Consider the following 20,755-nt stretch of genomic DNA (forward strand, 5'->3'; position numbering starts at 1 on the left):
GGGATGTGCCTGCAACCAAGGTACATGCCCTTGACCAGAATCGAACCTGGGACCCTTCAGTCTGCAGGCCAATGCTCTATCCACTGAGCCAAACCGGTTAGGGCTCCTTCCTTTTTTAAAGTGATGTGGAAGTGAGTGCTTTACAAATAAACTAGAGGCCCGGTGCATGAAATTTGTGCACAGGTGGGTCCCCTCAGCCCAGCCTGCATCCTCTCCAATCCAGGACCCCTGGACCACTGGCTCCTAACTGCTTGCCTGCCTGCCTGCCTGATCGCCTCTAACTGCCACCCCTGCTGGCCTGGTCACCCCCAACTGCCCCCCATGCCGGCTTGGTTGCCCTAAACTGCCCCCCTGCTGGCCTGGTCATCCTTTACTGCCCCCCCCCCCCCCCCCGCTTGCCTGGTTGCCCCACGCAGCCTGCTGCTCGGTTGTTTGGTTGCCCTTCACTGACCCCCCTGCCATCCTGGTCGCCCTATGCAGCCTGTTCGGTTGTCTGTTCGGTTGCGATGGTCGCTTAGGCTTTTATATATATAGATAGTTTGTGTCTAAAGTCTGGAAATATTATTTTAGCTCTGGCACCTTGTAAACAAGGCTTGTCAAGATTCAAAGTAGATATTTTTCTCTTTATTTTCTTTACTCTACTTGACATTAAGGTGCCTGGAGTTGAAAATCTGTTTTTGGAAAACTTCTAAATAATTTTTCCAAAGTATATACTTGAATATGATAATCATTAACACAGATACTGCAGTCATGTTGGAACATAGACTGAAAAATATAAAAGTTGTCCTCAGGCTTCTTGGATTCTGATTAACACACTTAGAAATAGCAGTATGATGCATTTTATGCTATCACCTAATTGGTTTAAGTGATACCTAATTAGGAGCAAGAGAGGGCATGATTGAGAGCTGGGGAATTAGAGAATAGCTCCATGAATTTGATAGAAACTCAATGGACCTTAATAGAAATGGGGAAATGCTGTGTGCCACAGTGCAAAGAACATATACTCCTCAGTTAAGCATTTCCCTTCTCAAACAAGTAGCTATTCCCAGTTTCTCTCTTACATTCTCTCTTTCCTTTCTGTGGTTGAGAACATAGTTTACCTGCACTTCTTTTCTGTGGACCACTCTGAGTCCTGTGATTTGTTCTGCTATTAAGACAGTGTGATGAGGTGGAAAGATCTTGGGCTTTGGACTCAGACTGACCCAACCCCAAATTCTGATGGCACCATTGACTGCTGTGTTTTTGTGGTCAAGTTCCAGAACTTTGAAGGCAGTATGAAAAATAAGTGAGATAAAGTTAAATGTTGTCAATAAATTTTCCCCCCATTATTACAAGCAGTCAGTAGCAACAGAGAACACATTAATTAATAGCATGCTGTAATGAATTTATGTTAGAATGGAAGAGCAAAAGGCATTACAAGGAGCACAGGAAGGTAGAGTGGTTACCATGGGATTTAGAGCCTGAGAGACTTGCCCTCAAATCCTGACTGTAACCTATGTTATTGCCTTTGTTTACTTTGAGCAAGTTGACTTAAACTCTCCAAGACTTAATTTATTTATATAATAAATGGGAATAGTTTTAGGAAGATAGCAAGGTCTCCCAAGTATTTGTTTCTTCTTTAATTGAATATGATTTTGTTCAGCCACATTGTCATGAATGTCTTGACATACACTGCCTAGTTCAAGAGGTCCATCCATGTATAAAAAAATCTAAGATATTTACTATCGGGTCCTTTACAGAAAATTTTGCCAATTGCATCCTGTCAGATGCAATTAAGTTACTTGGAGTCAGTTTTATTCTCCTGAGGCTTATTTTAAAATTTTGGGTGGTCCTGAGCAGCCTTTAGCCAAGTGCTAATTTACCCGAGTACTAGACATTACGTTTCTGAGGACTCTCCCATGTATTATGAGATCTTTCCTCCCAGGCTGCTGGGAACATAAAAACTATTACCAGCTGTGTGCAGTCTTCCAGAACTCTACATGTAAACCAATTCCTTATTATCTGTCTATCTACCTACCTACCTACCTACCTACCTACCTACCTACTTATCTGTCCTATTGGTTCTGTTTCTCTGAGAACTCAGACTAATACAAGTAGCTATGGCATCTAATACCTGTGAAAACAAAGGTGATTATAAATATGGTGGACTCATCTGACTTTTTAGTGTCCTAGAGAGTATGTAGGAAAAAAAAAGAAATTGTAAGAGTTATTAATATAACTTTGCTTCCAGGCATAAAGGAGTAATAGGAACGGGATTTACTCCCTCCTCCCTCTGTAACACACACACACTTTTAAAAACCAGAAAACTGGATAAAACATTTAAAACCACATTTTCAGACATGGGACAACAGCAGGACCGTGACCCCTGAAAGAAGGGGACACAAGGAGATGCGCCCTATGGCAGCCCTGGCTCACTGCCCTGGAGGCAATTTCCAGGATGCAGCACAGGGAGGAGGGATCTGAACAAAGCACAGGAACCTGACTGAGTTGAGAAAGCAGAATCAGAGTTAGGAGGAGCCAAGGCAGTGAGAACTGATGAGACAGAATATCAGCCAAGCGGGAGCAACACAGAGAGAGAACTCCAAGAGAACTGGAGAAGTGGCCTGTGGAGTCTTTGGATGAGAACTCATCTGCATATGGTGACAGAAAACTTATAAGAATTTATTAGAGTTTATTTGAGCCAAACATAGGGTATATCTGGAATCAGGATCTCAACAGAATGAGAAAAACGCTTCCCAGAATAACAGTTTGCAGTTTCTTTTCTGCATTTGGAATTAAGGAAGGAAGATTACATGAAGGCGGGAGAAAGCAGGGTGGGGAGTGTATTACAGAATTATGTGCTCCCTTGAGGGTGAGAAAAGAGGCATTTCAAAGGCATGTTTTCCTAGATCAGGGGTGGGGAACCTTTTTTTCTGCCAAGGGGCCATTTGGATACTTATAACATCATTCACGGGCCGTACAAAATTATCAACTTAAAAACTAGCCTGCTATAGTTGGTCAAACATTTAATTAACTCACCCCTAATGCCCTGGCAGGGCCAGACCAGATGATTTCATGGGCCTGATACGGCCCTCGGGATGGATGTTCCCCACCCCTGGTCTAGGAGGACAAATGAAGACAGGAAGCTGGTGGACTGAAAAATGGGAGGAGTTAAGGGACCTTACATTCTGTTTATAGTCAAGATAGGTATAATGAGGGAGTTCAGGGGAAGGGGAGTTCCAAGCAAAAGAGAGTGCAAAAGAATAAATTGGCATGATAAAATGTAGAAATGTCAAAATGATGCCAATTAGTATAATGGTGGCAGGTTTATCTAAGATTCAAAAAATAATTTAGAAGTTGGGCTTTGAAGAATTCACATTCTGCTTGGCTGGTGTGGCGCAGTGGTTGAGCATCTATCTATGAACCAGGAGGAAGTCATGGTTAGATTCCCAGTCAGGGGGTGTGCAGGAGGCAGCCGATCAATGATTCTCTCTCATCATTGATGTTTTTATCCCTCTCTCCTTCTCACTTCCTCTGAAATTAATAAAAATTAAAAACTTAGAAAAAAAGAATCCACATTCCTTTAAGTTAGGAGTGAGGAATGTCTGACCCACAGGCCATATAAGGCCCGTGAAATCATCTGGTCTGGCCCTGCCAGGGCATTAGGGGCGAGTTAATTAAATGTTTGACCAACTACAGCAGGCTAGTTTTTAAGTTGATAATTTTGTACGGCCCGTGAATGATGTTATAAGTATCCAAATGGCCCCTTGGCAGAAAAAAAGGTTCCCCACCCCTGATCTAGGAAAACATGCCTTTGAAATGCCTCTTTTCCACCCTCAAGGGAGCACATAATTCTGTAATACACTCCCCACCCTGCTTTCTCCCGCCTTCATGTAATCTTCCTTCCTTAATTCCAAATGCAGAAAAGAAACTGCAAACTGTTATTCTGGGAAGCGTTTTTCTCATTCTGTTGAGATCTTGATTCCAGATATACCCTATGTTTGGCTCAAATAAACTCTAATAAGTTCTTATAAAAGTTTTCTGCAGGTTTGGATGTTCTTATGTCGACACTTTGTCAGTATTCCAAATAAATAAGGTTGCTCAGAGTTGAACATTATTTCTAGGCATATTCTGATGTGATGTAGTGAATATACTTTTAATCCCCAATACAAAATGGATGAGCACTACAGTTAATGAGGAAAAGCGATAGAATCAGTTCTTTATATTTCATTATTTCTTTACGCTTATGCTTACCCTACTCCCATGGTTATGGAAGTTAGGAAACAACAACTAGGTTCATCACATTCCCTTAATCTCTTATTTTCCTATTGCTTGTCTGTGATTTTTTTCTCTTTAGCCTAAGTTCCAAGGAATAGACAAAGTGAAATCACTGTGAGATACTTGAATTTATACATTGTAACTTAATTTAGACATACTTATTTTCAAAATCTCTCAGTTTTGACATTTGACTATTGTGACATGTATTTTCCCTTTTTGCTCTCTAGTTTATTGCTACCCATTAAAAATGTGAGTTGTGTCTTGGCCTCATTAAGATATATGTTCACTCTTTGAAAAGATTACCTTTAACCTGTTTGGTAAATAAAATAGTATAAGTAGCCAGCCAGGGGAGTCAAGTAAGTAAATAATAAATATTGGTGGACATGTACCGTTCTATTTATAGCTATGATTTATGTCATATCTAATTCTTGGTTATCATTTTGTAAAAGCAGCAGCAATAAACTACAAACTAATTTGTCTGTTGTATCTCCCTGGCAATAAAATGAATGTAGCATTGTGGCATTGAGCCAGATAGAACATAAGAAAGCAGAATCCATTCACTCAGTAGAGATTAGTTGCATCTTCTGTAATGTACAGAATATCACATTTAACATTGCCATGTTAAAGCAAGCAATTAAATGTTGTGTTAAGAGGTTGCTTTAAAAATTGAGAGAATGTATGGTATATTGGGTTGCTTGAAAAGTCGTAGCATTACAAACAAACAACGAAACAAAAACATAGCATGCTAGCAAGTAGAACTCTCCTGGAAGAAGCCCCTAGGCTCTGTTGTCCTGTCTTAGTAACATGCTATCTTTAGTTAAGAAACAAATCAAATCTATTAGTATAAACTTTTTCTTGGTATTAAATTTAGAAAAATGTTTTTAAAAAAATATATTTTATTGATTTTTTACAGAGAGGAAAGGAGAGGGATAGTTAGAAACATCGATGAGAGACAAACATCGATCAGCTGCCTCCTGCACACTCCCTACTGGGGATGTGCCCACAACCAAGGTATATGCCCTTGACCGGAATTGAACCTGGGACCTTTCAGTCGGCAGGCTGACGCTCTATCCACTGAGCCAAACCGGTTAGGGCTAGAAAAATGTTTTATAATCATTGTGATACTAGATGTTTGCATTCTTTGAAAATACATTTTTATTGATTTCAGAGAGAAAGGGAGAGGGAGAGAGAGAGTTAGAAACATCAATGATGAGAGAGAATCATTGGTTGGCTGCCTCCTGCATGCCCCACGCTGAGGATTGAGTCCACAACCCAGGCATGGGCCCTGAGTGGGAACTGAACTGTAACCTCCTGGTTCATAGGTAGACACTTAACCTCTGAACCAACCCGGCTGGGCATTTGTATTTGTTTTTAAAGGTGTTTGAAACATTAAGTAAATCAGACATGTAAGAGGATTGTACATGTTAGCTTTGGATTTTAATTTGAAATATTTAATAAATTTTGAACATATATTATACAGTAACTCAGATTACTAGTATGTGTGGTTATGAGTGAAAGAAAACCCAACACAATTGTGACTTAAACAAGATAGCTTGTTTCTCTTTCACATAAGAATTGGGAAGCCATCCATTCAGGCTGATCTGACAGTTTTATTTCACAAAGACCTCAGAAACCAAGGTTTTCCCCGGGTCCCTGGTATACTACACCTGGGAGGATTTTAATTTGAAAGATGTAAAATAATTTGATTAAGTTTCTCAACAGTGTTAAAGCATTCAAGATAATTGGATTTAATCCATTAATTAGTTCAGATTATTAAATTTATAAGAGTTGTTTAGGTATTTAGAATGGTTTTGATAGTTTGTAAGGCTACCCTCTGAGGCATTTGGAAAGTTTGAGAAAATCAGACTTATTTGATTTATACATTTAGTTTTAAATGTTTAAGGCAACTTAATTAGCTTTATAATTTTGGAGATAATTGTTTAGGAGAATTTAATCATTAATGAGTTAATTGAACAGGAATAAAGGGAAGTAATTTTTATACTAAGATTATAAATTATATATAAATGAACAAAATTTGTAAGAAGAACATCAAAGCTTATAAAAACCATTTAAAAACACTATTTTTAAAAAATTTTTAAATTTTTTGTTGTTAATCCTCTCCCAAGGATATTTTTCCTTTGGCTTTTAGATAGAATGGAAGGGAGGGGGGAGAGAGAGAGAGAAACATTAATGTGAGTGAGACTCATCAATTGGTTGTCTCCCCCATGGGCCCTGACTAAGCCTGCAACCAAGGTGCCTGCCCTTGACTGGAATTGAACTGGGGACCCTTCAGTCTGCGGGCTGATGCTCTATCCACTGAGCCAAACTGCCTAGGACAAAACACACTATTTTAATTAGTTAAATATTAAATACAGGTAGCTATAGGTAATCATTTTTTGGGTAATAAAGTCCCCCATAAGTTGATATTCCAGAAAGACAAGATGCTATGTAAATGGAGTTGAGACTGCTGAAGTTATTTTTTTTTAACTTTTAAGCATATATTTTATGTTGTCAAAAGGAGTGAATGATCGCTTTAATCTACTTATATAAAAACCCTGGTTGTAACATCACGGCCAGAAGCACAACCATCCGGAAGGAAGTCAGTCCTGCAGGGGTCGTCTTGGAAATGGCTGCGCCCTCCCCCAGCTATTTCCTGGAGGGTGAGGTTTCAGGCAGGAACCCCCCCCTCGGAGCAGAGTGTGGAAGTGAAATGATTTGTAATGGATTTATTATTGAAGCTACCTTTGGAAATACTTTATCTATAGATCAGTGGTTCTCAACCTTGGCTGCACATTAGAATCACTTGGGAATCTTTTTAAAATCCTGATTTCTGGGCCTCATCCTCCGGAAATTCTGTTTCTTTTTTACTAATGTTGTGGCCCCACCCCATAACAAAGAAACAGAATTTCCAGAGGATGAGGCCCAGAAATCAGGATTTTAAAAAGATTCCCAGGTAATTCTAACATGCAGCCAAAGATTGAGAACCACTGCTATAGATAATATTAAAAATATATCTAAATGTGCAATTCTTTGTCCAAAAAATGAGCATGTTTAAAAATTAAATGAAGAAAATTTAGATATACTCGATGGAGATTTTCACACATATTTGAGTGATGATTCCATTGATTCCACAGATGATGCTGAAAATGAAATTTTTCCCATTGAATTTCTTAATAGTATTACTCCTTCGGGAATGCCATGTCATAAATTAAAATTGAAAGTGGGTGCAATCATCATGCTTTTGAGAAATCTCAATAGTAAATGGGGTCTTTGTAATGGTACCAGATTTATTATCAGAAGATTACGACCTAACATTATCGAAGCTGAAGTATTAACAGGATCTGCAGAGGGAGAGGCTGTTCAAATTTGTCCGCATCTGACACAGGCCTCCCATTTAAATTGATTTGACCCGTGATGCCAGCATTTGTGATGACTATTAATAAATCACAAGGACAAACTCTAGACAAAGTAGGCATATTTCTACCTGAACCCGTTTTTGCACATGGTTAGTTATATGTTGCTTTCTCTCGAGTTTGAAGAGCTTGTGATGTTACAGTTAAAGTTCTAAATACTTCATCACAAGGGAAATTAGTCAAGCACTCTGAAAGTGTTTTCACTCTTTTTCTTTTTTTAAATACATTTTATTGATTTTTTAAAATTTTATTACAGAGAGGAAGGAAGAGGGATAGAGGGTTAGAAACATCGATGAGAGAGAAACATGGATCAGCTGCCTCCTGCACACCCCCTACTGGGAATGTGCCTGCAACCAAGGTACATGCCCTTGACCGGAATCGAACCTGGGACCCTTGAGTCCGCAGGCTGACACTCTATCCACTGAGCCAAACCAGTTATGGCAAGTGTTTTCACTCTTCATGTGGTGTACAGGGAGATATTAGAATAAGTTTAATCACTTTATCAGTCATTGTTTGCATCACTGTTGTTTTTATATCATGTTTTTGTCTTTTATATCATGCCTCTGTTGTTATATCCTTTTGATACTGTTTATTTATTAATAAATTTATATATTATTTTCATATACATTTTACTAATTTCCTTTCATCTCTCACACTTCTATTATAGAGAAAGGGCAAATAGCAATATTAAAATATCTCCACTACTTAATTCCCTTTTAAAAAATATATATTTTATTGATTTTTTATAGAGAGGAAGGGAGAGGGATAGAGAGTTAAAAACATAGATGAGAGAGAAACATTGATCAGCTGCCTCCTGCACACTCCCCACTGGGGATGTGCCCGCAACCAAGATATATGCCCTTGACCGGAATCGAACCTGGGACCCTTGAGTCCGCAGGCCGATGCTCTATCCACTGAGCCAAACTGGTTAGTGCAATTAATTAATTCCCTTTTAATGTGCATGAATTTCGTGCACCGGGCTACTAGTATTTACATAATATCTTTTATTAAATTTTGACAAGTTTAGCTCTTTGCTGTTAGGAGATTCAAATTAAAGTTTTTCTTCCCAGTAATAATAGTTTTTGTAAAAAATGTTAGGCATATATACAGAGGGAGTCTTTAAGACTTGAATTAGTTCACTTTGGTGTAAGTTCAAGTAATTGCAAATGTGTGTAAAGATAAAACCTAACAAAGCTTGTTATGGGAATGGCTTTCATTGCAGAATACTGTCTTCATGTTAATATCCTTTAGCTACTTTTTTGAAGACTAGATATTATAAACATTTCTGTGTTTAAAAGTTGTTTTGAAATTCAATACTATTCCAGATCTTTGAGTATTGGTTTAAAAAGCTGAATTGTTTCTCAAATTTTTAGTATGAGTGATATTTTTGAGGAAGGAGCTACCTCAGGTATTAATACGCATTTAAAGATTTTTTTTTCTCTTTAGATAAATGATGGCATTTAATCCCAATATTTTCAGTATCTTCCCTGATTGTTTAAAAATATATATATATATATATATATATATATATATATATATATATATATATTATTTCAGAGAGGAAGGGAAGGGAGTGAGAGATAGAAACATCAATGATGAGAATCATTGATTGGCTGCCTCCTACATACCCCGCACTGAGGATCCAGCCCACAATCTGGGCATGTGCCCTGACTGGGAATTGAACTGGTTCGTAGGTTGATCAACCACTAAGCCATGCCAGCTGGGAACGGTGGAACTACTGGTCACTATGACACGTACTGACCGGCAAGGGGCAGACACTCAATGCAGGAGCTGCCCCCTAGTGGACAGTGCGGTCCCACACGGGGAGTGCTGCTCAGCCAGAAGCCCTAAGCCAGGCTCATGGCTGGCGAGCACAGCGGCAATGGTGGGAGCCTCTCCCACCTCCATGGCAGTGCTAAGGATGTCCAGACTGCTGGTCGGGGAGCGGGTCTAAGCCAGCAGTTAGACATCCCCTGAGGGCTCCTGGACTGGGAGAGGGCACAGGACAGGCTGATGGACCACTCCCCCCTCGAGCACGAATTTTGTGCACCGGGCCTCTAATACTATATAAAATTACCAAGTTTGTAAAGTGTTTCTTTGAAGAATGAAGTTTTTCTTTGTATCAAAGACCCTGTGACTAGGCCAAATTCTATATTTTTCTTTGTAGTACTTGTTTTGGTTGCAAGTTTACATTTGTCTTTTGATTGTTTGATTAGTGTCTGTCTTTCCCATAGACTTTATATTTCATGATGGAAAATACTGTGTATTTTTTCCTTTGCCAGTGTATCCCTAGTTCCAAACCTTGGGCTTGATATGTAGTAGGTGCTCAATAAATATGTCGAATGAGTGAGTGAATGAAAAGAATTCTCTTAACACATTGTTTGCAGGTAGTTTTTATCGCGCGCGCTAACAGGTGGCGCGGGCCATTTTTGCAGTTGAATAGATTGATTACTGTTATACCTGGAAGTACATACATAATTCACCATTGTATGTGTTAGAGACCCAAATTTTGTCCTTTGGAAGTCGTATATCTGCATGTTAGCATCCCTTTAGAGCAATAAAAAAGTATAAAAATAAACGTATTTATACGTTACCCACATTCTACCGCTAGTCTATAGTCTACATGTCCCGCGCTCTACTACCAGTCAACATAAAACGTATAAATACGTTTCCCGCATACAATGTGTTAAGTGGTGAGTATTCATTGATCCTTTAAAATAAAATTCATTTTTATAGAAATTAATTTATATAGTCTTTCTTAGAGTTACAGATATTACATAAATTAATTGCCTATAATCTTGAATGGCACAGAATGGAATTTTTAAAGCAGTTACTATTCTAGAAATGCTTTATCGGCAGCTGGTAACCAAAATCACAAAACGATCCAACATTGCAAAATTTTATTACCCTCTGGACAGTCTCCAGTTTACTGTGGGGTCACAGATATCAGTGACTCTGCTTCCTATTACTTTTTTCCTTTTATCTCTTATCTATATACTCTGATACATGAGCCATTCACATAAGCTCCCAAACCTCTAGTATAACTGAATGGGTAGTGTAGTAAGACTTTTATTGTATATACAAAGTGTTTATTGAAAGGAGCTGACCCCTGAATATATGTATTATCTTTTATAGTTTTTATTTTTATTATAATTTATGTTTATTATTCCACAGTTATATCTCTTTATGGTAGCATTTTTTTAATATTAGATCACTATTTTCAGTAGACTTCTTAAAATAGTTTTTAAGTTTTATTCTTTGTACTGGTATTTTCCCCTCTTCTCTTAAAACAAATTGAGTTTATATATTTTAAAAAAATTCTTTATTGTTGGAAGTATTACATATGTCTCCTTTTCTCCCCATTGACCTCTCCCAGCCCGCTCCTGCCCCCTAGCACAGGCCCTCACTCCCCTATTGTCTGTATCCATTGTTTTTGCTTATATGTATGCAATTTTTTTTTATTATTATTCTTGTATAAAGCACTGAAACTAGTGTTTTGTCTGTGGCTATACATCTGTTTATTTTCTTTATTTTATTCTGTTTATGTTTTTAATGTTTTTTTTTGGTTTAGACTTTATTGTTGCTTCACAATATTCACATTAGCTGGCATTTTAGTTACTGTAAGAAATGCAGTTTTGTGTGAAGCCCTTGTCATGTGCTAAGTTATCTTTCTCTCGTCCTAGTCTGTCGCTTTTGGTTTTGCTAACTTGCCACTGACTGCGTCTCTTTCTTCACTTTCTTGTGCATTCATTGCTAGGATTTTTCAGATCCCAGCAGCTCCTGCATCTCTTGTATTTGAGCTCACGATTGCTGCTTAAAAATAATTTGAGATTTTTTTAGAGCCAGGCAGACTAATAGAAGAAAACCACTTTTTATATGTCATAACATTTGATAAGAAGGAAAGTTGGAAATGTCACTATATAAACAGAAATGTTGGGAATTACAGAAATTTAGTTAAAAAATATCAAAATAGCCCAAAACAGTCAACTGAAATTTTATAGCTGGTAACCTTAGCTACCATGGACTTAAAGGTGATTCACATTAATTACAGCATAACTTGATGCATCAGAGTATGCTAAATCAAGCAATAGAAGGAAAATTTGCTTCTAGATTAGTTAATCTTCCAACTGTTGTCATCTTTGGGTCTTATATATGTTGGTGTGACCTTCTACTTCCTGCTTCTTTGGATATGTATGTGGAAAGAATATGAGACTTAGTATGAAAAAGGACTAATTGCAAATCCTTACTGCTTTTGTTGCTAGCTGCTTACTAGTAACTTTGGGCAGATAAATTTTGTTTATTTTTTATTTTCACCTACTTCATGCGAAGTATGATATATGAAGACTTTATGTCATAGAGCTAGTAAGTGGCTAATTTGCTTATGATAGATAATATTTTACTGCACTAAAACATGCCTGGATGACCAAAAAGAGGGTGTGCAGGTTTCTTTTAATATATATTAACTTTTGACTTTTTACAAAATTGTTTTGGCCATTATATAAATGTATGTTTTTGAGCACCAGCTGTACTGAGCAAGGGGAATATGGTATTTAGTTGGGGAGGCAGGATAGAAGCATAAGAAAGATAAACAATCACACAGGATAACATTTATTGTCAGATGCTGGAGGAGATTAGCAGAGGGAATGATTATGGAGAGCTGGTTTGGAGGCTGCCATGGATGAAGGGAATTTAGATAAGCAGAGAGGAGGCTGGGAATAGCCTTCTACTTCACTGTAAAATGGAGATAATACTTGCCTCATAGGATTGCTATAAGGATTCAGTGAAATACAATATCTTTAAAGTATCTGTGCAGTGCTGCATGACACATAATGTAATTGCTATTTTTGTTACTCTTCTAGACTGAATATAGTGTGGTTCCTTCTGTCATCTTTAAAATCGTTCCTTCCCAGATGCCTGACTTTCCCTTTAACTAGGAGGTAACACATAGTTTTCATCTTAAATAACAGCTGGTTACCTGAAACATAATGTTTAAGAAATTCTGAGTCCATACTTGGCTTAAGCAGGAAAGAATATGATCAATTAGTGATGCGAAGTCAGGTGTAAGGTGGGCTGGAAGCCAGGAATGGTGGTATATGAGTTGTTGGAATAACAGTGTGTAAAGCAAGTATTTATCATCAGTACCTAAAGTCCCATTATTGCCTATCTTTTTTTCTAGCCTTCCTTTCACTATTTCACTCTACAATAGAAACTGGCAAGTATTCAGAAGTAGGGTGCCAAATTTGTCTCTATACTTCTAGTTACTCAGTAAATATTTTTTGAATGATTAAGTGAAGAAAATGTTAGCCTCAGAGTAGATAAGATTCTGAGATATGATCCTAACATTTAAAAATACTTTTATTCTCTAAAGCTTAAGACCTCAATGTGGTTTACTTTTATCAGGTTATTTTCCTAATGGAAACCACCCACGTGAGACAATGAGAATCTTGATTAAGGAAGAGATGGGCTGGAATAGAAAGGGGCAGTTTTTATTAGGCAAGAGGTTGGATTTGAAGAAATGTGTGTCTGAATGGCTTTCAGCTTTGAGAAGGGTGGGTGCCAGGAATGGGGTAATAGAGTTTCAGGCTGGTACAAAAAGGGGAAAGTATGGTGAACATAAATGACATTTTAATATTAACAGTGGTAGGTGTATACTGTACTTGTAAAAACACTAGAAAATTTTCTTCATAGTCTTACTTTCTGCTCCATTCTCTAATATTCTACATGCCCTACTTTCCACTCCTAGAAACAGTATTATAATATTGCCTTTGACTGTCCAGGTTGGCACTTGAGTTTTGACCTTTCTCATTCCCCCATCTTTACTCACTTTTCCGGTACTCACCTTTAATCACCTTCTTTTATTCTACTTCCCTTTGCTTATTTTCTTTTATTTTATGAACACAGGTGGGTATTCTAAACCTTTTCAGGGTACTGTTAATAGGTGGAACTACATTATCATACCATAACTCGACATTCTTCTGAAACAACAATAGTGGATGCAACTCTTTTCTTGCACCTAATTTTCCATAAGAAAGAGTCTTGGCTTCAGAAAGAAAGGAAGGAGTAGGAAAATGGATGGTGAGAAAGTGATGTTACAAAATTTTTACTGGCTGTCCTTTCCTATGTTTTTCGTTGTTGTTAATCCTCACCCGAGAATATTTTTTCCATTGATTTTTAGAGCGAGGTAGAGTCAGAGAGAAATATCGATTTGAGAGAGACACATTGATTGGTTGCCCCCGCCAGGGATTGAACCTGCATCCGAAGTATGTGTCCTTGACTGGAATCAAACCCTCGATCCTTCAGTTGTGAGCTGATGCTCAACCACGGAATCAAACCGCTAAGGCTGTCCTTCCTACTTTATAAAAGTTCTTTACCTTTGAGTAATGTGGATAAAGGTTTGGTTTTTATAAAACTGTTTTGTTTATTAATTTACTCTGTTTAAATAATCCTTAAAATTCATGAAGTGAGATTGCATATTCTTGGCTACACTATCTTCACTTTTAAAAATGGACTTAATGTCTCTAGTTATATGATTTTAATTTATAATTTTTAAAAATATATATTTCTGAACCTTGATGTTCAACTATATTTAAAACTCTTCTTTTCGTTTTGGAGCCAGGGAATAGAGGAGGAGGTACAGAGATGCTTTAGGCTTACTGCGAATACCAAGTAAATGGAAATGTCCACTACTTAACAATGGGATCACTACAGAAAGATCTGATTCTAGATCAGAGTTATCTTTGATGCCAACTTGAAAGCAGCCTTTCATATGCCTATTTCCTTTTTATTTAGCTTTTCAGTTTGACATGGTCACAGTACCTATTCTATAACGAATTCTACTTATAATTACCAGTATATATAGGTTAGGGCCGTGGTCGGCAAACTGCGGCTCGCGAGCCACATGCGGCTCTTTGGCCCCTTGAGTGTGGCTCTTCCTAAGCCTTAGGAGTACCCTAATTAAGTTAATAACAATGTACCTACCTATATAGTTTAAGTTTAAAAAATTTGGCTCTCAAAAGAAATTTCAATCGTTGTACTGTTGATATTTGGCTCTGTTGACTAATGAGTTTGCCGACCACTGGGTTAGGGCAAAAGTAGGTTTACAGTTATTTGTAAGGAAAATAATACAATAATGAATAAATATTAATACAAGAATATACTCTGGGTTGTGCATACTCACAACTACTTTTGCCTCACCCAGTATGCTAAGGGTTATATCTGAGCTCTCTATTCTATTCCATTGGTCTATTTGTCTGCCTTGATGCCAGTACCACACTGTTTTGATTACTGTAGTTTTATTGTAAGTTTTAACTCAGGAAGTGTGAGTCCTCTAGCTTTGTTCTTTTTCCAAAATTGACTTGCCTATTTGGAATCCCTTGATTTTCCATATGAATTTCAGGACGGATTTTTCTATTTCTATAAAAATGTTATTGGGATTTTGAGAGAGGTTGCATTGAATATGTATGCTTTGGGTAGTATTGACATCTTAACAATATTAAGTATTCCAGTTAGTGAACATGATACATGTTTCCTTTTATTATGTCTTCTTTGTTTCAATAATGTTTTGTAGTTTTCACTGTACATTTTAAAGAGTTTTCACTTCTTTGGTTATGTTAATTCTTTAGCATTTGATTTTTTGGTGCTCTTATAAATAGAATTGTTTTCATAATTTCCATTTCAGATTGTTCATTATTAGTGCATAGAAATGTAACTGATTTTTGTGTGTTGACTTTGTATCCTGCTACTTTGCTGAATTCATTTATCAGCTTTAATTGTGTTTTTTTTTGTGTGTGTGGAACATTCAGGGTTTTCTGTGTGTAAGACTAGAGGCCCGGTGCACAAAATTCATTCATGGGTGTGGTCCCTAGGCCTGGCTGGCAATCAAAGCATGAGCATCATGTGTGGAAGGGCAGGTTCCAGCTGACCTCAGGGCCCTGGGCAGCTCCTGGGCCCTCAGGACCCCATGTGCCCCCCTCTGCCTGAGTCATGGTGCCTGAGTCCCCATGTGGAGATGCGGTGAGCATGGCTGGATGCCACGGGCCGGGGCACAGCGTGGGCTTCTGGGCCACCCAGTGGTGCCGCACAGAAGCCGGGTGGGCAGCACACTCTCTTCCAACTGGCCTTGCAGACCAGCTCCTGCACGAACCCATGGGGAGCTTGACCAGCCCCTGCGGTTCCAGTGGCTGTGGCTTGGTTCACCCGGAAGATGCCGTGTGGATTCAGGGTGGGCTCCTTGCGGGTGCGTGGCACCTGAGTGCAGGTGCTTCCCCAGCACGTGAGCCCTGGAGTCTTGGGGGAGGGTAACAGGGAGTGAGAGCAAGCTTGGTGGACACCCTGCATTCTCACCACACCTCCATCCCAGGCACCCCCGCCTCCAGGTAGCCGGCAAGAGGTTGCAGTGCGTTGCTGACGCCCACCATATTCTGCGCCCGCCTTTGGTGGTCAGCACATGTCATAGCAAGATGTCGAATGACCGCCCAGGGGGACAGTTTGCATATTAGGCTTTTATTATATAGGACTAGAGGCCTGGTGCACAAATTCGTGTACGGGTAGGGTCTCTTGGCCTGGCCAGTGATCAGGGCCAATCGGGGCTGCGGGAGGTTGGCTGAAGGGAGGGACCATGGGAGGTTGGCCAGTGGGGGTGGGGGTAGAGAGGGACTGCGGAGGTTGGCTGGCTATGGGAGCTTGGCTGAAGGAGTGCACTGACCACCAGGGGGCAGCTCCTGTGTTGAGTGTCTTCCCCCTGGTGGTCAGTGTGCACCATAGCTTATATACATGGATTATATCGTCTATGAACAGAGAGAACTTGACTTTTTCCTTTTCAACTTGGATCCCACTTATTTATGTTTCTTTCCTAATTTGTCTGGCTATAACTTTCAATATTATGTTGACAAGAAGTGACCAAAGGGGATATCCTTTTCTTTTCCTTGTTCTTAAAGTGCGATGCTTACTGTGGATTTTTTATTTATGGTTTTTATTATATTAAGGTACAAAATAAAGTTTTCCTACTTTTTGGTGTTTGTATACTTTTCAAATTCTCCAAGTAAAGAAAAAATAAGAAATAGGGAGAACTGATTAGATGAGTTTGTGTGTGCACATGTGTGTAAGCATCCTAGATAAGCATATATATGTAATCTATATATGTGAACCAAATTGATAGACATTATTTATTGAGGCTATTTTTTAAAGCATATGTATGTAACCTATGTATCTATATATGTGAACAAAATTGGTGAACAACATTATTGAGGTATTTTTAAAAGCATATTTGAAAATGCTAGATGAATTGTTCTCAATAAAACAATATCTCAACCATTTTTAGAAGTTACATCTATTCGAAGTATTAGTTTTATGCTTGACAAATGTTTAAACTGTTGTAAATTGAGATGAATTAGTTGGAGGTTAAAAGAGCAGGAGTAGGAGTAGTCTATTTGTATTTTAATTTGGCACTCTTTGATGAGAACAAATCATTATGTTTATATATGACTCTTCTCAAAGAGATTTTTTTTTTTTAATTTCAGACAACCTAATGAAGCCTCTTTTGAATTATGGTATTGCTTGGTGAGCATATCTTTTTTACTTTATACTTCTTTTCAGAATACTGTTGATTAACTTATGTAAATTAGTTGTCTTTTTGATTTACTGTTGTAGTATGTCTATGGGCTTCCTGGTTGAAGAGACTGCACCAGTTGTTTGGAGAGGTCTTATGGTAATGTCAGCCATTGAAAAACTGTTGAGGCAGGTAAGAAACTTGCATTGAGTATCATTTTATCATCGGCACACTGTGGTTAATGCAATTGCTTATTGGAGAGCTGTTAAAATTTGCATTTAGGTTTCACATGTTTTGCAAAAGAATCCAGCTGATAAACTGAATGTATAATGAGTTATGTGGTGACAAAATCAAATTTCACTGTTATGTGATTTAATCTTCTCCATTATTTATGAGTACTAAAAACCCAATGTCTTATTTTATATTGTTCTGATGCTCTGTTGAGGCTGAAGTAAGATGGGGAAATCTATTTTATAAGTAATCTGCCTTCTTCAGATTTATGGTTAATCTCATTATGGCCAGTATGAGTTATAAGGGCAGTGCAGAAATTACTCAGATGTAGAAAAAATTATATAAGCTATAGTGCTTCAGAACAAAATAAAATTTTGTTTTACCCTGAGTACATATGGCTATATATTTGTGTATATAATATCTGCCCAATCAACTTCAATTAATTCTTAAGGAAGAGAACACTTGAGTGGATTATCTAAAACTATCAGAAGGGCTATATGTTATTTATAAGAATAAATTTTATTTTTTTTCTTAGTAGCTGTGAATTTATTAGTTAATTATATTCTAGGGAAATGTAATAAGTAATTTGGATTTTCTCCACCTATTTATAGCAGTTACCTCATATTCAGATTTTACTTTGGGTCAGGTACTATGCTATAGGTTGACAATTCTAATCATAGATATTCCTTGTATGTATTCATTATATATATAATTATTTCCAGTTGTGAATCAAGTAGATGAAATATGTCTTGAATTCTGAAACTCTTCTTTTTTCATTGTAACATCATGTCTTTCTTCTGCTGCTTGAGTCTGATAAATGTACTCTTCTGTCTCTGGACTCAGTGTCATCATCCTATTCCTAGTACATTTATTTAAGTCTCTTGGCTGCATCTCTTCCTCTTTTACATTCAGTTTCCAAAATAGGTTATTTCAGTTTTACTCTCAACAACACCCTTTCTCTGCCAATTCCTTGTTGACCTTGAACCTGATTTGTGTGGGTAACAGCCCCTCTCTCTCTCTCTCTCTCTCTTTTTTCTTAGGAAATTCTAAGCAAATCTCAGTTCAGTTTATAATAAAAGTTAGAGTCAATAGAAAGTTGGACACACCAAAAGGAAATATCTTATTTTGTTGTGAGAATGTTTTAAATATGAATTTTCCCCTTCTATATTAGTGTTATAGTTCCCAACAGGAAATGATTAAGAATTCCTCCCAAACCTTTATGAATGGCCACCAACGGTGGAAATACTTCAGCTTTCCACAGTGTCCATAGACTTATTAGAGATTCAAGTCAGTGATAAGAGATACAGAGATACAATTTTTAAAAAAAGCCCTGGTCGGGTGTCTCAGTTGGTTGGAGCAACATCCTTTACACCAAAAAGTTGTAGGTTTGATTCCTAGTCAGGGCACATACCCAGGTTGTGGGTTTGATCTCCAGTTGGGGTGTGTATGGGAGGCAACAGATTGATGTTTCTCTCTCAAAATCAATGAAAGACATATCCTCAGGTGAGGATTAAAAAATAAAAAAAGAGATGCAGATGCAGGCTAAGCTTCCAGCTCAGGGATGTAGCATCCCCATATTTATACCCATAGCCTGTCCCCAGCCAGATGTGCATGAGTTCTCTCTTTTCTACCTCTGTGTGTCCTTTTTAAAATCACAGGGATCCTTTTAAATCTCTAATTCCAAAAGGTGACAAAAGCATCTTTGCTGGTGAGCCCTTGAGGGTGGAAGAGAGAGCATGTGTGCGTGTGCCCTCAGGAGAGGGGCAAAGGGAGTTTCCCGCAGAATTAGCGAGATTGAACCTGAGAGTACAGCAAGCTCTTCCTCCTGGAACCTGCACCTTTCCTCTCCCCATTTTGTTCTCCCCAGCTAGTCACCTTTACCTTTCTCTCTCCTAAGCTCTGAGGGCTCTTCTTTGCCTCTAACTTTCTAAATAAACTTTCTCTTATTTAAAAAAACTCTGATAGTACAAATTAATTAGGCGACAAAAAGGTTGTGCTGAAGTTCAAACTTATATTTAGTACCTGCTTTTATAAATGAAGAAAATGTTTTGAGAAAAGAGGTGAAAGGATCAGAAGTCTGCAGGAACCAGAGTATATTATTATTGTTGTTGTTGTTGTTATTATTTTGTGGAGTGTTGGGTAAGAGAGGAGGGGCAGGATCCCAATTCCATATTCTCAGCCAATGTCCTGCCATAACCCAACCTCTTTTATCTACTTCTGAATACTGTCAGAAAGTATAGAATAATTATGTTAATTGCCAGCATTATATAATTTTTTTCTTTTTGCTATTCTGATTGGGTATTTTTTATTACATTGCCTTCCAAATAGCTGATTCACTCCTCTGCTTTATCGAGCCTACTGTTTAGTACTTCCAGTGTATTATGTATTTCAGATATGACATTCTTAATTTCTGACTGGTCCTTTTTTTATGTTTTCTATGTCATTTTTCATGTTGTTGAGCATCCTTGTAATCATTACTCTGAACTCTATATCTGATAAATTGCTTACCTCTATTTCATTTAGCTCTCTGGAGAATTTCATTATTCTTTCATTTGGTGCCTGTTTCTTTGTTTCCCTATTTTGGCTGCCTCTTCGTGTGTGTTTCTATGTATCAAGTAGAAATGCCATGACTTCCTGTCTGTTACAGTGGCCCTATGTAGTAGGTGACCTGTGGTCTGTTCATGTGTGGGATTGACCCTTAGTTTGGCTGACAGGCTCAGCCCCCAACATAGTGTGCGGGCTGCTGTGCAAATGCTGATCACACAAAGTAGAATTCGCCTCAGCACAGTTTGGTGCCTGCTGAGATCTCCCTGTGGATATGCTGCTTATGAAGCTTACTGGATCCTGCTCTTTGTTGTGTGGAACTGGCCACTGGGTGTATTGGTTCTGGGCCTCTTTGGAGTGACTGTGGTACAGACAGATGTCAGACTCTGTGACAGGTCCTGGGCAACCTGTGTGGAGCTATCAGCGATTCGTAGTTTGTAGCTCCCTCTGCTGGGCCTGCATGCATGTGGAGAGAAGCTGTGCACCAAGGTCTGTTTTTACTAGCACCAGGCCCGGGGGCAGGTCAAAGTACCCAGAGATCAGCCTTCGCCTACAGGCTCTCTGTTACATGCAGTTACTAAAGAGCCTTGGGCTGTACTCCTCAGTAGGGCATAAGCTCTACATGGTGGGATGAGAGGGATTCCAATGGGTGGTGGGGCTATTGCTTTCCCCCAGGCTGATGCTGCATGAGGTGATGCTCTGCCTGAGAAAGATGGCTTCTGCAGTTTGGAGGAATGCCTAAGCACAGGAATCCTCTCAGCTA

General features: G+C 38.4%; 1 protein-coding gene across 1 annotated transcript in view; it reads left to right on the forward strand.

Annotated features, from left to right (window-relative positions):
* NUBPL (NUBP iron-sulfur cluster assembly factor, mitochondrial) overlaps positions 1–20,755 on the forward strand; it is a 228,652-nt gene that overhangs the window by 75,843 nt on the left and 132,054 nt on the right. The window contains exons 5-6 of the mRNA XM_081103156.1: positions 17,189–17,228; positions 17,319–17,409. Of these exons, the coding sequence (XP_080959282.1) occupies positions 17,189–17,228; positions 17,319–17,409 (131 nt within the window). The remainder of the gene's footprint in view (positions 1–17,188; positions 17,229–17,318; positions 17,410–20,755) is intronic.

The sequence above is a fragment of the Myotis nattereri genome (genome assembly GCF_964212035.1).
Source record: "Myotis nattereri genome assembly, chromosome: 1".
NCBI classification, from domain to species: domain Eukaryota; kingdom Metazoa; phylum Chordata; class Mammalia; order Chiroptera; family Vespertilionidae; genus Myotis; species Myotis nattereri.